Source organism: Loxodonta africana, chromosome X (assembly GCF_030014295.1).
Source record: "Loxodonta africana isolate mLoxAfr1 chromosome X, mLoxAfr1.hap2, whole genome shotgun sequence".
NCBI classification, from domain to species: domain Eukaryota; kingdom Metazoa; phylum Chordata; class Mammalia; order Proboscidea; family Elephantidae; genus Loxodonta; species Loxodonta africana.
In genome coordinates, this window is record NC_087369.1 from 116405023 (window position 1) to 116425425 (window position 20403).

Sequence of the window (20403 nt, forward strand, 5' to 3'; positions counted from 1 at the left end):
ATGCATTGCATACTTAAATATAGAAATTGTAAATAATGGGAGACTTATATACAGGCCAGGTGTGATTCCAAGTTTTGCAAAACTGAATAGTTTTAGCATTATTATATATGAGCTAATTCTACACAATATTTTTCTGTTTGCAGTTTAGAACGATTAACTATCATGACAGGGAATAAAGTTTAAAATATTATGCTACATGTTTTAGGCCAGAAGGTTAGTCAATTTTGGAATGCCTTTTATTTCTGCATGATCTTTTTATTTAACATTTGCTTACTGTAATGCATAGAAATGGAATAATTTTATACATTTTATTCACCTTTAATTGTAATTCATTCTAGGTTTATTTCATGATGATTGGAAGGATACATTCGTATTATAACAGAACCACAATCAGATATTTACCTACTATCCTGGTTAATCACCTTTAGAGTTGTTAATAAATGAGTCCTGGTGGTGCAATGGTTAAGTGCTCGACTGCTAACTAAAAGGTCAGCCATTGGAACTCACCAGCTGCTCCAAGGGAAAAAGATGTTGCGCTTTATTTCTGTAAAGATTTACAGCCTTGGAGACCCTATCGGGGCAGTTCTACTCCACCTTATAGGGTCACTATGAGTCAGAATCGACTTGATAGCAATGGGTTTGTTTTATTTGGTAAAGCTGATAACGCATGTTTAATTCATTATCTTAATAATAAAATGCTATACTCTAATTTCTTTTTAGAACCTTGTAAAACATCTTCCTGAACAGAAGGTACTGAATGAATTAGCACAGCTTAAAAATGAATATGATGACCTCTGTGAGCCTGAACAATTTGGAGTTGTGGTATGTATCTAGCATAAGGGCCCAAAAACTCATATAGGAGTTAACTCTTGTCTGAAACAATAAGAAGAAAGATATTTCAATTGTTAATTCATTTCTTTATTGTATAATAACTGCATAATTTAGTATAGCATTAGCTGTCAGAAAAAATAATTCATGTTTATCTATTTTTATCATGGTATTGAAAAATTAAGAGGTTAAGATTTACGTCCTACTAAATGCCTCAAGATACTTCATGAAGTCTTCTCTCTAGAACAGTGCTGACATTTAATTCTGTTAATATATACAAATTGGTACACACGTTTTCATTGGCTATTTCTTCTATTTAGATTTTGATATTAGAATTTACTTCCCAAAAACGTAGGGTAAAAGAAAATGGTAATAAGTAGATAAATAAGAAATTATTAGAGAGTCTTTTCTGTGGTATATATCGTATCAGAAAAAGCACAAGATTTTTCAGATTTCCTTTATAACATCATTAATTGATTTTGAAAGCTTTAAATACAATGTTTTACCTAGGAAAAAAATCTCATAAATACACATCATGCTTTAGTATGGTTAGATCATTATTGGAGTGAATTATGTTTTCTTATTCCCCCTTCATGCTAAGGGGTATAAAAGAAAACTAGTTATAAATTCTGAATTTATAGTTACATATTTTTTTTTTTATTTTAAGTAGTCTCCATACCTACTTTTCAAATAATCGGTAGGAAAAAAAATGTGGGAAAGAGGACATGATTTATTCACTTTCTTGGAGAAAAAAGCTACTTAGGGCTTAGGTGTTCAATACAAGTTTGTTCATTCTATGAATGAATAGTTCCATTATGGTTACCAGCTCTACCTTGGTTCCCTGACCATTTTCAATCTACACACTAAGACTTTTTAAATCACAATCAAACCTAATATTCAAACAGTATGTCTGCTTCTTTCAAAAAAAATTTATGTCCTTTTTAAGAGTAATATATTTGAACGGATCTGATTTGGTACTTTGTAATTTAAAAGTTTTGTTTAAAGTTAAATTATGATAGATGGGATAGAGCCTGTTCCTTTTAAACATGGGCAGTAACTGCTTACCAATATTTAGAGTTTATAGAGTCTACGAAATGGTTTGCTTATACTAGCGTAAGAAAAAAAAGCGTAAGAGGATTCTGTCAAATCCTTGCTATCAGAGCACATAAAGGTACTTTGGAAAAAATATTTCTCTAATTTTTGAATTAAGCAAAATTGATCAACTAAGTTGGCTAGATATTATTTATTAACTAGCAGCACTTTCAGATGGTATTAAATAATCTAATTTTCCAGACCAAGGTCCATACTTAAAATCCAAGCTGTTTGAATTCATATTATAATTGAACCAAGGCTATATACCGTCTGAGAATTCAGCTGTGTCATGATGGTTATGAGTTTTACAGTAGGTACACTACACAGTTTCTCTGAAGCCAGTTTTTTTTTTTCCTGAATGCAGTTTATCTTAGAAGATGTATTAGTTTGCCAAGCAAGTCCTTCAGGAGGAATATCCTTGGTACAACACTGAGGAAATGAAGTTTGGGGATATAAAAAGCAATAGACCTTCTGAACTGAAAGCAAAATAGAAAATGGAAGAGATTTCTTGTTTATGCACATAACCATAAATAACTCTGGGGCTGTGAGTACATGAATAGCCACCTGGCCTTCTTTTTTGCTCTCACCATCCTTAGCTACACACTTGTGGGGGGAAAAAAGTTAAGGAGATTACAAGGTGGTTTACACTATGTAAATAACCTGAGACAGCATCAATCAAGACTTTCCAAATGAAGCCTAAATAATCTCATATCTAGGAATGAACTTTCTATAATAATGATATGCCTTAGTCTTTTAAACATCTGTGCTTTGCAGTGCTTAGAGCAATATCTTGTATAGACAGTAGATAAACATTTATTGAATTGAATTATAGAGTAATGATTAAATCCACATGTGAGCTTGAGATTAAAAATAGCATGTTTTAGATCTATAAACGTATCAAATATGCTAAAACATATTTCTTCAAAGTTGTGCTGAATATAAATTCACTTATGTGTGAATACACCCAAATACTTTTTAAACTTCCAACATGTACCAACAGCCTAAAGTTCGAACAGCTTTGGAATTGGGTAGAGGCATGTGCACTAATGAGAGAGGCTCCAAGCTAGTTTCCTTGCCCTGCTTTCCTTTTTCATCAAATCTTTTAGTGTGTTCTTCTCAAAATCTATATTCATCTTATGATTTCCATTTCAGAATCAGTTGGTGGCTCCCAGAAATTACAGAGTAATACCCAAGCTCCTTAGCATTCTCATTCTGTCTCTAACTCACTGGTTTTATTTTTCCCTATTCCTTTTTGTGAACTGAGTGAATTGACATCTTTATGACATTTTGGCTTTTAACCTCAGTGGGACTCTCATTGCCATTTCAGCAGTCATTTAACTTGTTATGAGTCAGTGGTATTTCAGTTTTCCATAGTGGCTGTTCTATATCTTATCTACTCTCCTCAAATCTTCTCTCCATCTCCCTTTCCCCATATCTTTTTGACTCACCACAAACAGCCTAACCTACTTGCCAGAGTAAAAGGAAGGTTCTCAGGCTTCAGAACCCCCACTGTCTCTTCAACCTACATTTTATCTCTAGCCATATCTTTTATTAACCTACTGTCTGTCAAACTTCAGAAAAAGATATGCCTTATTACTTATAGGAAATCCTGGCGGCATAGTGGTTAAGAGCTACTACTGCTAACCAAAAGGTCGGTGGATCGAATCCATCAGGCAATCCTTGGAAACTCTATGGGGCAGTTCTACTCTGTCCTGTAGGGTTGCTATGAGTCAGATTCGACTCAATGGCAACGGGTTTACTACTTACATTATTATCATCACTATTGTTGTTGTTAGTTGCCGTTGAGTTGATTCCAACTCATGGCGACACCATGTGTGCAAAGAAAACTTCTGTATAAGGTTTTCAAGGCTGTAACTTTTCAGAAGCGTATTGTCAGTTCTTACTTCCAAGGCATCTCTGTGTGGATTTGAACCACCAACCTTTTTGTTAATAATCCAACACTGAACCATGGTGCCGCCCAAGAAGCCCTGGCACTATTATTAGTCCCATAACCATATGGGGCAGTTATACTCTGTCCTATAGGGTCACTGTGAGTCGGAGTCGACTCAACGGCAGCGGGTTATTGTAGATGGGAAAACAGGCCGCGGTAGACTAGATAATTGCCTGAGATCACATTGTAAGTGGGAGATGCAGAATTGAAACCTAGAAAGCTTGGCCTCGTAGACTATGCTTTTAACCCTGTACTATTCTGGGGGTTTTATGTGTATACTGTCCTAAAAAAAAAAAAAAAAATTCTGGGGGTTTTATGTGTGTACCGTCCTACTACAGGCTAATTTACTTACCTGTTTTCGACACCAGTATCTCCTGCCTACTTTACGACTTATTTTTGGTAATCATTCTGTTCCCTTTTCAGCTTGTCAACCTCCACTCTGTCTTTCTCTCTTCGGAACATATTCTTAAGGTACTTCCTGCCTAGAAATGAATTAATGGATAGATAAAAAAAATTCTTCATTACCCCTGAGATCCCCACGTGTTACTGCCTTCTCTCCATTTTCCAGCATTAGTTTTGAAAGATTAGACCATTTTGCTGTCTACTTCCTTACCTCTCACTGGCTGCTCAACTCACAGCAATCATGAGTTTGCTTCCAACAACAGCACATTGCTTCAGCCACGTTGTATTTTATCATTCAGTACTTTGCATTTCCTATGCTCTTTTCCACCTCAGCACCCTTACGCATGGTATTTCCTCTTACCCCTACTGGCTGCCTCCTCTCTCCTGCTTAGTTTTAGGAATATTAGCTTAAATTTCACTTTCCAAGTAATGCCTTCACTTACCTATCAATCAAAATTTGATCTCCCTATTAAACTCTCAGAGAACCTGTTTTCTTTACCTTTCTAGAAATTATCATGGTTTATAATTAAATGTTTATTCGTGAGATTACTTATTAAATGCCTATAACCCCCTCTATATTGCAAGTTCCAAAAGGTCAGGCATCATATTTATTTACATTAAAAAAAAAAAAAGTTTTCGTTGAGTCAGTGCTGACTCATAGCAATCCTGTAGTGACCCTCTAGGACAGAATACAACAGCCCCATAGGGTTTCCTAGGAGCTGCTGGTGCATTTGAACTTCCAACCTTTTGGTTAGCAGCCTGAGCTCTTAACCACTGCACCACTATGGTTCCATTTTTTTACGTAGCAGGCACTTAACTAGTCTTTTTTGAATTTATCATGAATAGGGTTCCTAGTTGGTGCAAGAAGTTAGCTGTCAGTTACTAACCTTAAGGTTGTTGATTTGAACCCACCCAGTAGCACTGTGGAGGAAAGACCTGGTGATCTGCTTCCATAAAGTTTGCAGCCAAGAAAATGCTATGGAACACTTCTATTCTGTAATACATGAGGTTGCCATGAGTCAGAATCAACTTCATAGCGATGGGTTTGGTTATGGTTTATTAGCATGAATACAAAATCAAGTGGACTTTTTTTAGTCCAGTCATATTCTATATTTATATGGCACTTGATGCCATGGAAAAATTTAGCCTTATTGAAACTTTTCTTTCCTTCTGTAACAATAAATACAATTGTGGGCATTGTCTCACAGAGTTTGCATTATTTTATAACTTATTTTCTGGAAGATAAAAACAATTTTCATCAGTTAGGGGTAGACATATGCCAGAAGTGGGATTACTCCTGCAAGATTCATTTAAAAAAAAATCAAACCCACGAAAAATTAAACTGGCAAAATTTTGTTCTTGTGGAAGGAATAAACTTATCTCAGACAGTGACTGGGACTGATAAGCTTTTTCTAACCTTTTTTTGTTGCTGTTGTTAGCAGCCACATCACCAGTTTGCTTATATTCACATGTAATCGGTTAAAAAGAAAGAAAGAAAGAAGAAACAAACAAACAAAAAAATAAACCATGGGACTTTTCCTCTGTCCAGAGGCAGACTTCCTGCTAAGAGGGATATGCTAGTTCCCACACCTTGTATGATCAATAATCCTCTTCTTTAGCGGGGTAGATTGGCTGCATAGCTCCCCACTGACTTGTCGTCCAACCTGCCTCCCACAGAATTGAATTTGGTACATCGTTGTAATTATACGCTGTACCTTTACAGGGAAAAAAAGCACAGATCTTTGAAAGCTCTGGCAGTTAGAACCCACAGCAGGAGCTTTTAGACTCTTCGGAGTGTGTTTGCAGCTCAGCTGTTCTAAAACCTCAGAGCTATAGAAATTCCCACTTGTCTTGCACTGGGGATGGAGACCCATACTGTGTGTACCTATTAAACTAACACATCTTCTGAGAGAAAGAAGGCAATAATTAGTTCTCTTAGTAATCGGTACTTTGTTTTTCTGACTTCAAAATTACCCATATTTTTCAATTAAAAACCGTGTAAAGCTATAATCTAACAAAAAGACATTGAGATAGCCTCGTGCATAAAAATCTTTATAATGAAAAGCACAGATTATGTGATGTTGCTGACAGCACATTTAATTTTTTCTTTTTTTTACATAAATATATGAAGGTGGGAGGAGTGGATTTATAACTATAGTTGGAAATACAAGTATAAAGTCGGTATGCTTTTTATTTTTTTTACAGCTCCATAAGAGCTTATGAGCTCTCTTCAAGATAGCTTAACCAGGTGAAAAAGAAATTTTTAAAAGCTTTTTTTTTCTTTTTCCTCATACATATCATCAAAGGCAATTAGTTTGGATAGAAAATTATAGCTCCTATGTTCCATTAATATTAAATCATTTTTGAGGTTTGCATATTCATTGGGAAAATCACATTTTTCTTTATTTTATCTGCTTGCATCCTGCGTGTTCAGTGTTTCGATAGGTAATGCACTGATTGTTTCTATTTTTCTTTCTGTAAATATGAATGTTGGTTTTACTCCCTAGATGTGAATTCATTTTTATCTTAGCAAAAGTTGGTCTAATAATTTGAGAATAGGTAAAAGAAAACTCTCCACGACTCATTCTTAAATCCATGCATTCATATTCTTGTTCATTTCATTAACTTCACATAATAATCCATTTTGTGACAGGATTGCTTATTTCCATCAGTTTTTGCAGTCAAATAAGGCAAGATAAAACCACCTGAATGAATATTCAGATTAGGTCTATGGATGTCAGTTGGTTTTGCTATTGGTGGCTTTTTCATTAAATTCAAAGAAACCAAAAATTAACCTTTTACTTTTTTCATGTATCATTAATCTCACATAAAATAATACAGTAATATGATAGTAGTTTTGGTGAATCTTTTAAATATGGCCATTCTTGGCCTCAAACATTTGTTTTCAGAAAGACGTTTTGAAATCTTGCTCACTTTCTTAGTGTGAATCTTGCAAGCTCACGGTGGCTTTTCCAGTGAACCATTACTGTGCTCTGTTCCAGACTACAGGCAAGTACTTGTTTAGTCAAGCACAATCTCCACATATCACTATCTTTGGGGAAAATATTCTCTAGTAGCATATCATTATTTTTGTTATAGAGTCAGTTTTCAACAGTCTATTTTTCCAAAGCCTCATTTCACACATTAACCCAGTCTCTTATTTGTCATAGCATCTGATGCACACACGCTCACTGTTTACCTCATGTAGCGGGTGCGCTTTGATTGATTGTCTTGTCCAGGACAGGTATTGTAAGTGCTGTAGAAAGTATAGGTGTGAACAGGAGAGATCCTGCCCTTGAGAAAGTTACTGTTTAAAAGAGGATAAGAGATAATTTACCATAGAATAAAAAACATGCCTCTTTTATTTCCATACTTCCAGTCAGGATTCAACTTTAGCCATCCACTCTGAATCTCTTTCCCTGTAGACAGTTCTGCCAGATGTCTAACTTAAATCCACCCTTCCTTAATGTGATTTTCTTATCATTCCCTCTATCATAGTCACTGAACCAAAATCATTTCTGTGTAATTAATATGAAATAAGTCATAATAATAAATCCAACCAGCGGGGCAAACGCTTTGTGATAAAGGTATATTTCTTAAAAAAAAATACATTAATTCAAATAAACTCGTAGCCTTTTAGTTTGAAGAGTCTAGAGGCTTAATTATGCTCACATGGTGATGGTAGTTAAAGGTGTATTTCTTTGCAATATAAAAAATATAAAAGCAGTATGATAGAAATAACCTTGATGTGACCTGTGGCTACGTGATTGCTGCACGCGGCCCTCTTTCTGCCTTCACCTGTGGTTTTTACACTCGCGCCTTTTTCTCTTTCTCTGTGGGTTCATATGGTAGTTTGGTAGTAGATCAGTATTCCCCAGCTGCCTAGGTAGTGAAGCGTGGAAAATTCAAATTATATCAACAAAACTGTATCTAACTCTTTGGGGAAATGACCCACTTGTAGCTGCTCTCACTAAAGCTGTCAAAGTACTTTTTCTTTTTTTTAATAGGGTGCAGATCAGCTGAAGAAATGAGAGCTACTTGATGCGATTTTGATAGACGGGTACCTCGTAACACAAATAAATCCCCTACATAATATAACCCCATGGTCAGCGTCCCACAGCACTTCAAGGAATGAATTATAAAACAAAGGTTGCCAGTCAACCAAAATGCTGTCAGGTACCACAAGGAGAAACAAGCATACATTTCAGCATAGTTTTGGGTTTTTTTTGCTCACATCACTTAAATAAATGTACTGAAGTGCCCTTATGAGACATGAGCCCTTTTAGTAATTGTATCTGTGGCTGGGGAATGTTGCTCAGTGCTTCATGTTATTTTTAAACGTAGGTATCCAAGACATTCCCTTACATATTCAAGTCCTCTGATGGAGACTGAAGTGTTGTCTCACAGTGTCCCTGTTCTGATTAGAAAAATCCACGCGTATTATGACTGCAGCATTTTTTCAGTATGAACAATCCGTAGTGATTTGTGACTTTTATTAAGAGGCGTGTTCATTTAGGTGCACCACCTCCATAGCTTCTTGACTTTGCAGTAACACATTTTCAATGATAACATTTCTACTAGTAGATGCACATTATGCATTAAAACTGGCTACTTGGGAGCACAGCACGGCGTTTACAGTATGTTCAATGGATAATGAGCTCTGTTCTTCATGAGCCCTGGAAACACACATTCTCTAATTATGGATGAGAGAACTTTTCCTCAGGTCGGGGAGAACAATTAGGGACCATCATTCCTTCTTTTTGAGTGTTTCTGAGGATGAGCAGAGAGGGTAATAACAATAATGGCTATTGTTTTTAGAGTGTGTGTTGACTATGACAGGAGCAGTACATATATCTCATTCAAGTCTTAGTGCAGTATGCATGGATGATATAAGGAATGCATTCTAGTGCTGAGAAAATTAAAGTCTTAAAAACATTACATAACTTGCAGTAGGTCATACAACTTGTATGTGACAGAACTGTAGTTCAAGCCCAGGTCTGTGTGACTCAAAAGCCCTGATTTCTTCCACTACAACGGGCATTATGGTTCTGGAGAACGCAGAAAATTGTTTCTCTCCCTCTCCTGCGGTTAGGATAAAAATCTCTCTTTAACCCTACCCATCAAAACAGTCAAATGGTACTCTGAATTTGGACTGAAATTGAGCCTGGGCAGGACTGATGGAATGGCCTGCCTGGTAGAACATCACCTTGCATAGGCACCCCATCTTTCCTGTCGTCAGCCTACTATTATCCTTCTGCAAGCTGTGCATTCTCTTCCCAACTGAGCTCTTTGCTAAGTAATATTCTGTTTCCTATATGCTCTTGCAAATATATTCATTCATTCATTCACTCATTTATAATTACCTCTTTATCGCCTACTATATTTATCACCTGCCATGTGCCAGACCCTGTTCTAGCTGCTAAATGGATGAAAAAATTTTGTCAGATCAAAGATCAAAATTTCTTCCCCAAATCAGGCTGACTTCTGATAGATTAATCTCTGGTAATAGCAGTTCAACAAAGTTAATTCACTGGCATGTCTGCTTTGACACCTTAACTTGAAGACATCATTTTGGGGAGAGTAAAATATTACCATAACTTGTTAATTTTATTCAATAGACAATCTCTTTGTCCTACTTGGAGATGATCTTGGAAAGAGTCAGCTAAGGAGTGCTTTTAAAATCAATCAGCAAATATTTGAATGCCTAATATATGCATGACCTTGTGCTTGGTGCTGTACCTATTCAGATATCTCCCAAATCAGCCAGCTCTAATTATGTTTTCCTAACTCCAGGACTATATTTCCAAATGCTGCCAGCTCAACAACTCCATCCATCCAGATATCAGAATAACAACTAAAACTCAATACGTCAGTATCTTTTCCCTATCATGGAACTATCATTCTACTATTTAAGAGCATATTTGGAAGTGGAAAGACTATTTTAGTAATCCGTTCTTAATGTATATAAAATTTGAGGTTGAATGGTGAGCATGGAAAATAAGGGACAATTCCAAGGAATTTTTCAGGTTAAAATAGTGTCAGGGATTGGTTATAAATTACGTTGTGGTTACCAAGAGTTAAATATCACAGCAGGGTTTGTAGCCTTAATAATGGGAGGGTAACAGTGCCTTTGTTGGTAGTCGGGCACAACTTTTGGTGTCTGAGATGATGGTGAACCAAGTTCATTTAGATGCTAATCAGAATTTTTTGGTAATGGCCAAGTAATATTTATGTGTGGATTTATTATTGTTTGTCCCACCTTTCCACAAATCTAAGGAGCCCTGGTGGTGCAATGGTTAGGAGCTACAGCTGCGAACCAAAAGTTCGAATCCACCAGTCGCTCCTTGGAAACCCTATGGGGCAGTTCTGCTCTGCCCTGTAGGGTCACTATGAGTCGGAATCAACCCGATGGCAATGGGTTCTGTTTTGTTTTGTTTTTTGAGGGGTCCACAGTTCTAAAGGCAGAGACTGAAAAAAAAAGGAAGTAATGTGTATGGTTGGAGTCTCTGGGTGGTACACACAGTTAATACACTCGGCTGCTAATCAAAAGGTTGAAAGTTCTAGTCTACCCAGAGGTGCCTCAGAAGAAAGGCCTGGTGATCTACTTCTGAAAAACCAGCCATTGAAAACCCTATTGAACATAAATCTACTCTGGCACACATGGCATCGCCAAGAGTTGGATCAACTCAACAGCAAATGGAAGTGGAATGTTTATGGATCACTTACTTTGCTTCTATGTAATCATTCAAACAAGGCTACTGGACAGAAATTTTCCCTATTTATCTATTTATATAAATGGGGACACTGAAGACCAGAGATATTAGATAGAATAGTCTCACATAGTCAGAATATATGAAAGATTCTGTGAGTAAAAGTTCTGGATTCAGTCATATTTGATTGAATTTGTTATTGAGTTTCACCCTACCTCCCCCTACCCCCTTAGGTCCTGATTGGCTTACTGAAGTGTAGGTAGCAGTAGAGCAGGGGAAACAAATTTATTGTTTCCTGGAACAAAACAAGCAACAAGTCAATAAACACAACAAATGAGTACCTCCATTTGCCTTCACTAATGTTAACATCATTCTACCTCATAACAGACTTAAAACCTTAGATCCATGTATAACTTTTTCTTCTCATAACTCATCAGTTGCTACGTCCTGCTGTTCCCTTCCACTGAATGTGTGACAAACACTTCACATGGACTAACCAATTTAATCCTCAAAAAATCGCACCACTTGGCTGCTCTCGTTTGTCTATTTTATAGATAAGTAAACTGAAGTTTGGAAGGGTTAATTCGCCACAGCATGACAGTGGTAGAGCCAGAATTTGAACTAAGGCCAACTCTAGAGCCTTGTCTCTAACCACTGTGCATTCTGCTTCTTGCCACACTGCAGAATTGAGGGCCCTCCTGCAGTGTGCAACCAAGGAGAAAGGTCTTGAGGGGAGAGAAAGGCGAATATTTGTTGTTCTGGGTTCGGAACTAGGCATATATTGTTCCTTCCTTAATACTGTCTCTTGCATCCATCTCTTCCTGTCTTTTCCTGATGTTGACATTGTAGCTCATTACCTATTTTTGATAACTTACTGATGGTCTCCTTACCATTATTACTCCTTTTTCAAGTAATCATACTTCTCCCAAGAAGTCTCGAGAGGTACTGTGGTTTACTGCTACGGAGTGTGGGATCTGTAGCCTAAAAGCCTAAGTTCAAATTCGCAAGTCTTCAACATACAGTGTGGCAAGTTCCTTTGTATTTCTGTGCCTCACTTTCCACATCTTTAGAATGAGAATAACAATAATATCTGTCTCTTAGGATCGTTTTCAGAATCAAATGGTTAATACATATATATAGCTTTTAGAAAAATGCTTGGCACAAAGTACACAATAAGTGGAAACGCTATTATTATTGTTGTTACTAATACTGTTAAAGTACACTTTGGTCACAGTATTTCTGTGGAAGCTGGCATCAAAAAAAAAAAAAAAAACCCATGCCCTCTGGGTTTGTAGGCCAAGGATTGAAATACAAAGTCCAGAAAGGAACAAAATAAGAAAGATGCACGTGGTCTTAGAAGTGAAGCAAGAGTAAAGTCCCTTGGAAGCCTAAGGTTTAAATTTCTTGTCGATCTAGATCAAGGTCCCTCAGGTGACTTGGTCCACTTCATGACCTATAAAGCATTGTCACAAGGTACGTAGTGACCAGCAGCTGGTAAATGTGATTCTGTGGCTTTCCATCCACCATGGAGACTGTAAAACTACTCCCTAAACGTATAAAATGGTAGAAAATGCTCTTCTGTTGTTAATGATGGCTGGCTGTGAGGGGATGGGATGAAAAAATAAAGTGGGGAAGGATTTGGAGACAGAGATGGAGGCAGATATGAAGGCAGAAAAGTGCATATAGAAATTCAGATTCTCATGCAAACACATACAAAGGAGACCTGTACCTTCATCACTTCGCTGTGACATAACACTTCAGTATGATTATCTTCCAATTGTGTGGTCTTTACATGAATTCTTCAGATAATTTGGTCTAAATTATGTCCCTAAAAATATATCTTGGATATTCTTAACCTGTAAACCTTTTCTTACGCCATTTTCTCTCTCTGCACCTTCGTTTTGGCCTTGGTTCTGTCAGTGTGTGTGTTCATATATATTGTTAAATAAGTTGGTATGGTAAACTCACATGAAATACATATATTCCATTATATCTCCTTTGCTCTGAAACTTTCATTAAACGTGATAGTCATAAGAGTTTAAAGCTTTCTTTTCTTCCGGAGAACATCTGTAGCACCTAATTTCTGTTTACTTATCTAGAATCATGTCCTGGTTGTATTATTAGCTATAGTTTTCAAGCATCTGTGCTGAGTTTTAGGCTACATTTAAGCTTTTCTTTTTTTTTTTTTTTACAAATCACATAAATTAACACTTCATTAAGCTATATCTGTTTTCAAGTGTCTGAATTACAGTTTAGGTTAAATATTTTCTTCTAAGATGAGACTTAAATTTGTTTTTGTAAAATTGATTAACAAATAATATTTCTACATATCACGTGTCTGGGATTAAGTATATTTTCAGTGAAAAAACACCCAGACTGATGGAGGTTGATGGGTGCCAGTGCCATCATGAACTTGAAGACACAGCATTATCGGAATTTGTAATTTTTACTCTGAATATATATATATATATATATATATATATATATATATATATATATATATGTTTTCATTTTCAATCCTTGTCCTGTAGTTATGCAGACTTCCATTTTTGCGATGGATGTGCATATGTACAAGAGTCTGTGGTATTGAAGTGAAGTACTCTGTGCTGCAAATGGCCCCAATCTAGGCTTCGGGAAGACTTGAGTAACCTGGTGCACTCCTTGGAATCTGTAGTTATGTGGCTCAGAGCCTTAGCTTATGGGAGTTCCAATGGCAAACTCCACGAATTTCATCCCCTCTGGTGAAGACTCTTGATCGATAAGGGTTGTGCCTGTTTCAGCTTAATGTGTGGGAACACCCCTGGAAGAGGCTTGTGGCTAGATAGAACCTGTAGGCACAGGAGCAAAGAGTGGGGAACAGTCACAACTTCAGTAGTGACAGCACATTCTCTCTGGGCCTGGCCATAATGGTCCTCACTCGTGGATGCTGAGCCCTGGGTGCTGAGCCCTGGCCCGTAGCACCTATGCCACCCAGAAGCCTTGTCTGAAGGGCTAGATTGTAAGCTTTTTGTGATTAGGGGTGGTGTGTCTTTTCCTTGTCATGTGAATTTTGAAGAAAGAATAGATTGATTTATATAATAACAAATACAGGGAATATATATAATGTGCACCAATATTATAAAACAAGTAATTAAAACCACGTTGAACTTTTTTTGAACAACACCAATATATAATTTTTGAATAATGTACTTGAAAGTGAGTTACTGTGATTTCACCATGACCTAATTATTTAATATCAACATTCTGTCAAGTTGGGGAAATTCTTTAGATCATATATAAATATTTATTACATTTTTTATGAATAGAATTCATAGGTTTAAAAATTATTAAATGCTGAATCAAAGCTAGCCCACTGATTTCAAACAGCATAGTAATAGGTACTTTCTTAGGAAATGTGGTTCCACTTATATTTTCTGTCATCACGTACAGCTTTTATCTGTGGCCCTAATATTCGTTCAGTTTCAAATATATACACTTTCCTGGTTAACCTCAGGGAAAGATCTTGGCAATTTGAATGCTACGGATGGCCCATGATCGTACACTTAATATATAGCAACGATTTAGCTTCAATAATATTTTCTTAATGCTATAAGGATGCCTTATGTGTTTAAAACTGAACAGCTATTTTTTAAACTTCGATGAACTATTCCATTTGAATGTCTAAAATAAGGAAAAATAGCATTTTATAAAACCCAGAGAGAATTAATTTTATGCAGAAATTTTACAATGTTGTATATGAAATTATCTCCAATAAAGGGATAAAGAGGTTTTGAATGTGTATTCTTATGGAGCATTCTTTGTTTTACAGATAAGCTCAGTGAAAATGTTACGACCTCGTCTCAACAGCATTCTTTTCAAGCTAACGTTTGAAGAGCACGTAAACAACATCAAACCAAGCATCATAGCAGTGACTCTTGCCTGTGAAGAACTGAAGAAAAGTGAAAGCTTTAAGAAACTTTTAGAGTTAGTTCTTTTGGTTGGAAACTATATGAACTCAGGCTCAAGAAATGCCCAGTCAGTGGGGTTTAAGATCAACTTCCTTTGTAAGGTAAGATGTTTTATAATGCTAATTTACAACGATAATCTTCCTTTTGTCTAAGAGAGAGGATACTCTGAATAGAAATAGTACTTAAAGCACGGAATTGCACACCCTGAAGGGTGAATTTTATGATATGTGGATTATATCAGTTCAAACAAACAAATAAGTTCTTTTTTTTTTTTAATCTTATTAAAATCCAAGAGATTATGCAAATTCTTTGGTTAGTATACTACTGTCAAAGTAAAAGTGTACTGGACAATGTTAAAACAGGCAAAGATGACTTTATTAAACGGATTATTGGAAAAAGGGAAAGAACTGGAAAGGGGGTACATTGCAGTGGGAGGGAGTAAAGAACTAAGTCTCTTCAGAAGTAGAGGTTGGGATGGAAAAATACTGGAGTACTGAAGGACATTTGAGGGAAGCTAATCAATGAGGCATATAGATCACTTGGAGTTATCTTCTGAGATCACTGTTAAGAGTAGATGAAACATATTCCATCTGGATTCTGTATGGGCCAGGGAGAGAAGGAAGTCAGGGACCTAGAGTCAGGAAGAAGCCTGAGGGGCATGTTAATGTCGTCTTGGTCAGCCATTTTCCAGAACGCAAAAGAGTAAGGTTTCCAGGATGGTAGGGCTTTGGTAACAGTCCGCATTGTCAGTACTAAGCTTTTGTTGATTAAATCTTATTGGAGTGTGTAGATGGAAAAAAATACTCTTATAAAATGGATGCAGTTTTTTGTTTCAGTCCTTTATATTTGTGTTATATCTACAGAAAGTATGAGGAACTATATTCAATGAAGTAAATGGGCAGAAATTTCTTTGTTTAATATGTTTTCCTTATTCTACTTTAAGCAAATATTAGTCTTTATTTTTGAATATTGTTGTCTACTAAGCTTATACTAGGTATGTAGTGCATTTACTAAAAGGTTAAAAAAAAGACTAACACTAAGTAAATATCTTCTTATTGTTTTGATTGGGACATTTCATAGTATTATTTTTGAGACTTAAATTCTTAAGGAATGCAACAAAACAGAGGAGACCAAAAATGATCAGATATGTCCATTTCTAAGCTAGAGCAAACTACCTTATTTAAGGAAAAGATCTGTCTGTTACAGAAAGAAAACTGAACAGACTCTGAGGTGAGGGACTGTAAGACAAGCTAGATAAGAAAATAAATCTGAAAACAAGCAATCTATCTTTGACATCTCACCATTCTTTTTTTTCTCTCTCTCGTATCTGAAAACATCATAGAACTTTGGTTAGTTCTTGAAGTATATTAAAACAAGAATTCCAAATCTAAGAATGGATATGATATTCTTTTCTATTCATGCATTAAATAAATGTTCATTGCATATACATGAGCTAGCATTTTCATATGTATCAGAAATGATTTGCTCCTGGTAATTCTAATCCACATAGACATAGAAAATACCCTTTACAGATAATAGAATGTATAATGGAATTGTGAGTATATGTTTACTCCTGATTTGCTTTTGAGGAGTACAAGGCAAGAGAACAAAGGAGGCTAGGGATGCTAGATTTGGTCAAAAAAACATTTTTACTCCTTCTATTATATCAGGGGCATGTGGAATTATTTGCTAAGGCCTGGGAGAATAAAGCAATATTTGTAAGAAATTGGAATAAATCATAGCGAGATTTGTAGGATAAAACTTAGTATTTTAGGACTTTTTCATTGTATCACATACTACATAAAATATCCGATACAGATAAAGTCATCTCTTACCAAGATGCTATCTGTTTAGAGCGCATGATATACACACAGTGAGTGTCCTTGGTTGAAGATTATTAAAGTATTATTAATGAAAAAAATACAATTAGAAATTTATATTGTATGGCTATTTCACATTTAATTCATTTTTAAAAAGACATTTTATGCAAACTATACTAATTTGAACAAATTTATATCCTTATTTTTGTGTCTTAATTTCATGCTATTCAATTAATTACATGAACTGACTCTTTTGAAGCAAAAATGAGTGAGTGATTTATACACAGGAACAAAAGATTACATTAATCTTACGGAAGGGTTTTGCAGTCATATCTTATATTTTGAGAAAGCCTTCTCCCTGTCGTCTACCTGTCAAATAAAAGTTCTACACAACGCTGTTCTGACATCTATCACTAGAGGTATGCTCAAAGCATTTAGCACAAAGACTTTTGCCAACTTCAAATAAAATAAAAAATAATCTTGTGGGAAATAGTATCATTTAGTAATAGGTGTTTTATAAGAGAAAGAAGCGAAGGTTTTAAAATCTCTCCCCTTTCTTCCCCTCGCGCCCCCCCCCCCCAATTTTTCAGTAGGATTTTTTATCTTCTGGGAAAGATTTCTAGGGAACTGCTTGTCATTAGGAAAGAGAAATACCCTGTACATGCATGAGAGTGCCATAATGTTTAGAATTAAAAGGCCGTTCCTGGAATATAAAGGATTCTGAGTAGATGTAAATGTCTAAAATGACAGAAATTTACTGAAGTACATAGAAATAGTTAGCTTAGGTCTGTAATTTGTTGAAAACTGAATTAACTAACTACTGATGTATGATTAAGTAGAGTGGCTGTCAGATTTCAGTTATATTATCAAAGATTACTTTTTTCTTTTTTTAGTGATTTCTTAAAAAAAGTGGTGCCAACTTCCTTTGTAAAGTTCTTATTATGCTTTTTTTAAATTTTATTGTGCTTTAAGTGTAAGTTTATAAATCGAGTCAGTCTCTCATACAAAAATTTATATACATCTTGCTATATACTCCTAATTGCTCTCCCCCTAATGAGACAACACACTGCTTCCCTCCATTCTCTATTTTCGTGTCTATTCCGCCGGCATCTGACCCCCTCTGCCTTCTCATCTCCACTGCAGACAGGAGATGCTAGCATAGTCTCATATGTCTACTTGATCCAAGAAGCTCACTCTTCACCAGTATCATTTTCTATCCCATAGTCCAGTTCTGATTATGCTTTGAAATATTTTTTACCTGTCTAAATTATTCTAATAATAATTTCCTTTCTCAGTGAATTGAAGCTGTATTCATGGCTTTTCAGAAGAAGCTATAGTGTATGTTAAAATATTCATTTAGTTAAAAGGGAGACATGGCATAAGCAGTCAAAGTTATCAGATATATCTTGTAATCAGGTATTACAGCAGTCCCCGGGTTACTTGAAGAAGATCCCATCCTGAGTGTATCTTCAAGTCGAATTTGTAGGTAAGTTAGAATAGGTACATATGGTTCTTATTTAGTCTTACTTTAAAAAAAACAAAAATTAGCACAAGGAAAAGCTCAGGGTTGGTTCAATCGTTTCAAAGTGAGGGCAAATTTAAATAACATTGAAGGGCAGATAGGAGTTATCTGTAAGTCAGACTTTCCTAACCCAGGGACTTAGTGTGTAAAAAATTCAGATGCTCACGATTGGCTGCTGTGATATTTGGGAAGAAAAGGAAAACAGATGGGCTAACCAAAACGTCAAGTAACACTGAAGGGTGTCATTACTATAAGTACTACCCTCACCACAGAATGCTTTGTTAATTTGCAGTAGTGAATTATCACTTTGTGAGTCACCAAACCAGTGTGCTGAACTGTAATGAAAATAATTTCAATGAAGATGAGTTCCCAGTGTTAGCCTGGCCCTTGCCTGCCTGTAGGTTATTAAAATTCCAGCCAATAGTACTGCCACTTATTTATCATTTTTATTTTTGCAATGTAATAACGTATATAATACAGATAATTTGCATAACAGCAAAACATTTAAAATACTGAGCACTTTCTATGTACTAAGCTTTGTGGGTATATCAGATAAGGATCTTTGTTTGCAAGCAACAGAAACTGACTTTGCTTGACTTCAACGAAAAGGGAATTTATTGTAAGGATTTGAGGTAACTGAGCCAGAAACTGAGGAAAAGCTGAATAACTTGGCCTGTAAAAGGACTTCAACTATGGCAATGCTAAGAAACCAGGTAGCAGGAACTAATGGAAAGTCTTTATAGAATATTGCCTTTGGGATAAATCCGCTCCAACCACTGTCTTCCTCCTTTTCTCTGTGTTTGATTCAAATTCTGATTGGCCTAGTGTGGATTACTAGAATATCCCTTGTCCAAGGGAAGTCAGGAGCCTTGATTGATAGTGCTACCAAAACTACATATGATGAGCAATTGGTCTTGCCCTTAAGGATGCTGTTACCAAAGATAGAGATACCAAAGGTTAGGGGTAGGTGGAGGGATACTAGACAGGAGCAAAGAAAAACAGAATATTAGAGATGGTTAGTATGGGAGATACATAGATACCTAAAAGCACACACAAAGACCTCAAGAAGTTTGTGATAGAGTTGAATTGCCAGGAAGTATACATACGGAATATTTAAATAACTTCGCAAGATACATTGTCAGTGAATCCCAGAATTAATGGCTACTGAAACTGTGGGGCAGCTCTACTCTGTCCTATAGGGTCGCTATGAATCAGAATTGAGTCCATAGCAAAGGGTTTTTTTTTTTTTAAGGGAGATAAGCAAGGGTTCAGAGGAGTGAGGACTCTTTGGTGGGTGGAGGGGAGTGGTGCTGGTAAATTGAAACAGAAAGACCTTATAGGATTGGATATATGAAGTGAAGAAGTCATAATCTTACAAGAAAGGAGAACACTTGGGTTCATTCAGAACCTACATTTTAGCTCCCACTTTTCCAATTACTAGCCAAGTTTTTATGGCTAAGTCACCCTCTCTGAACCTGTTTCTTTATCTGTAAATGGGGATCTATACTGACTCCTGTTTATTGTCAAAGAGTTGTTTTCAGGGTCAAATTAAATAATCTGTGTCAGAGTAGATATATAAATGTACTTACCAGAAATGTTTTTTTTTTTCCTGAGAATAAAGGTGTTTTATTTATTTGTAAAAATCTTATCAAGAATAGTTTGAAGTGCTTGCCTCCTTTTCATGGTATACATTTTATGCCTTGGTGAATTGTCACATCCTTATTTTTTTTTTCTAAGTTTGGATTAGCTTCCAATCTTTAATCCCTTATGCTTTCAATGTCATGAAATATTTCTAAGAGTTCCTTTAATGTGACTCTTTTTGCTGGTATCACTTTATCCTTTTTGTCATAATCACTTTTCTCATTTATGTAAAAAAGTTCACATTCACCTTCACTAAGTTTCTCTAGGTGTATATCAACAGTTATAAAAAAAATTATCAGAAAATTTGATTTATAAGAAAAAAATAACAGTTGTCCTATGGCAGAATAAATGGGAAATATGTAATCCAGGAGAAATTCTACAAAAGACCTAAGGAAAAATCCTACATAATTATTCCAAAAAACTGCAGTGTTTAATTATTTGTATCTGAAATGATGTGGATTATATTTATATAAACTTGGAATCTTAGCCT

The 20403-nt window shown here is 35.8% G+C and overlaps 1 protein-coding gene across 10 annotated transcripts in view; it reads left to right on the plus strand.

The window, feature by feature from the left end:
* DIAPH2 (diaphanous related formin 2) overlaps positions 1 to 20403 on the plus strand; it is a 940735-nt gene that overhangs the window by 442637 nt on the left and 477695 nt on the right. For all 10 annotated transcript variants that reach the window (XM_064277942.1, XM_064277941.1, XM_064277943.1 and 7 more), the window contains 2 exons: positions 721 to 822; positions 14792 to 15031. In XM_064277942.1, coding sequence (XP_064134012.1) covers positions 721 to 822; positions 14792 to 15031 — 342 coding nt within the window. The remainder of the gene's footprint in view (positions 1 to 720; positions 823 to 14791; positions 15032 to 20403) is intronic.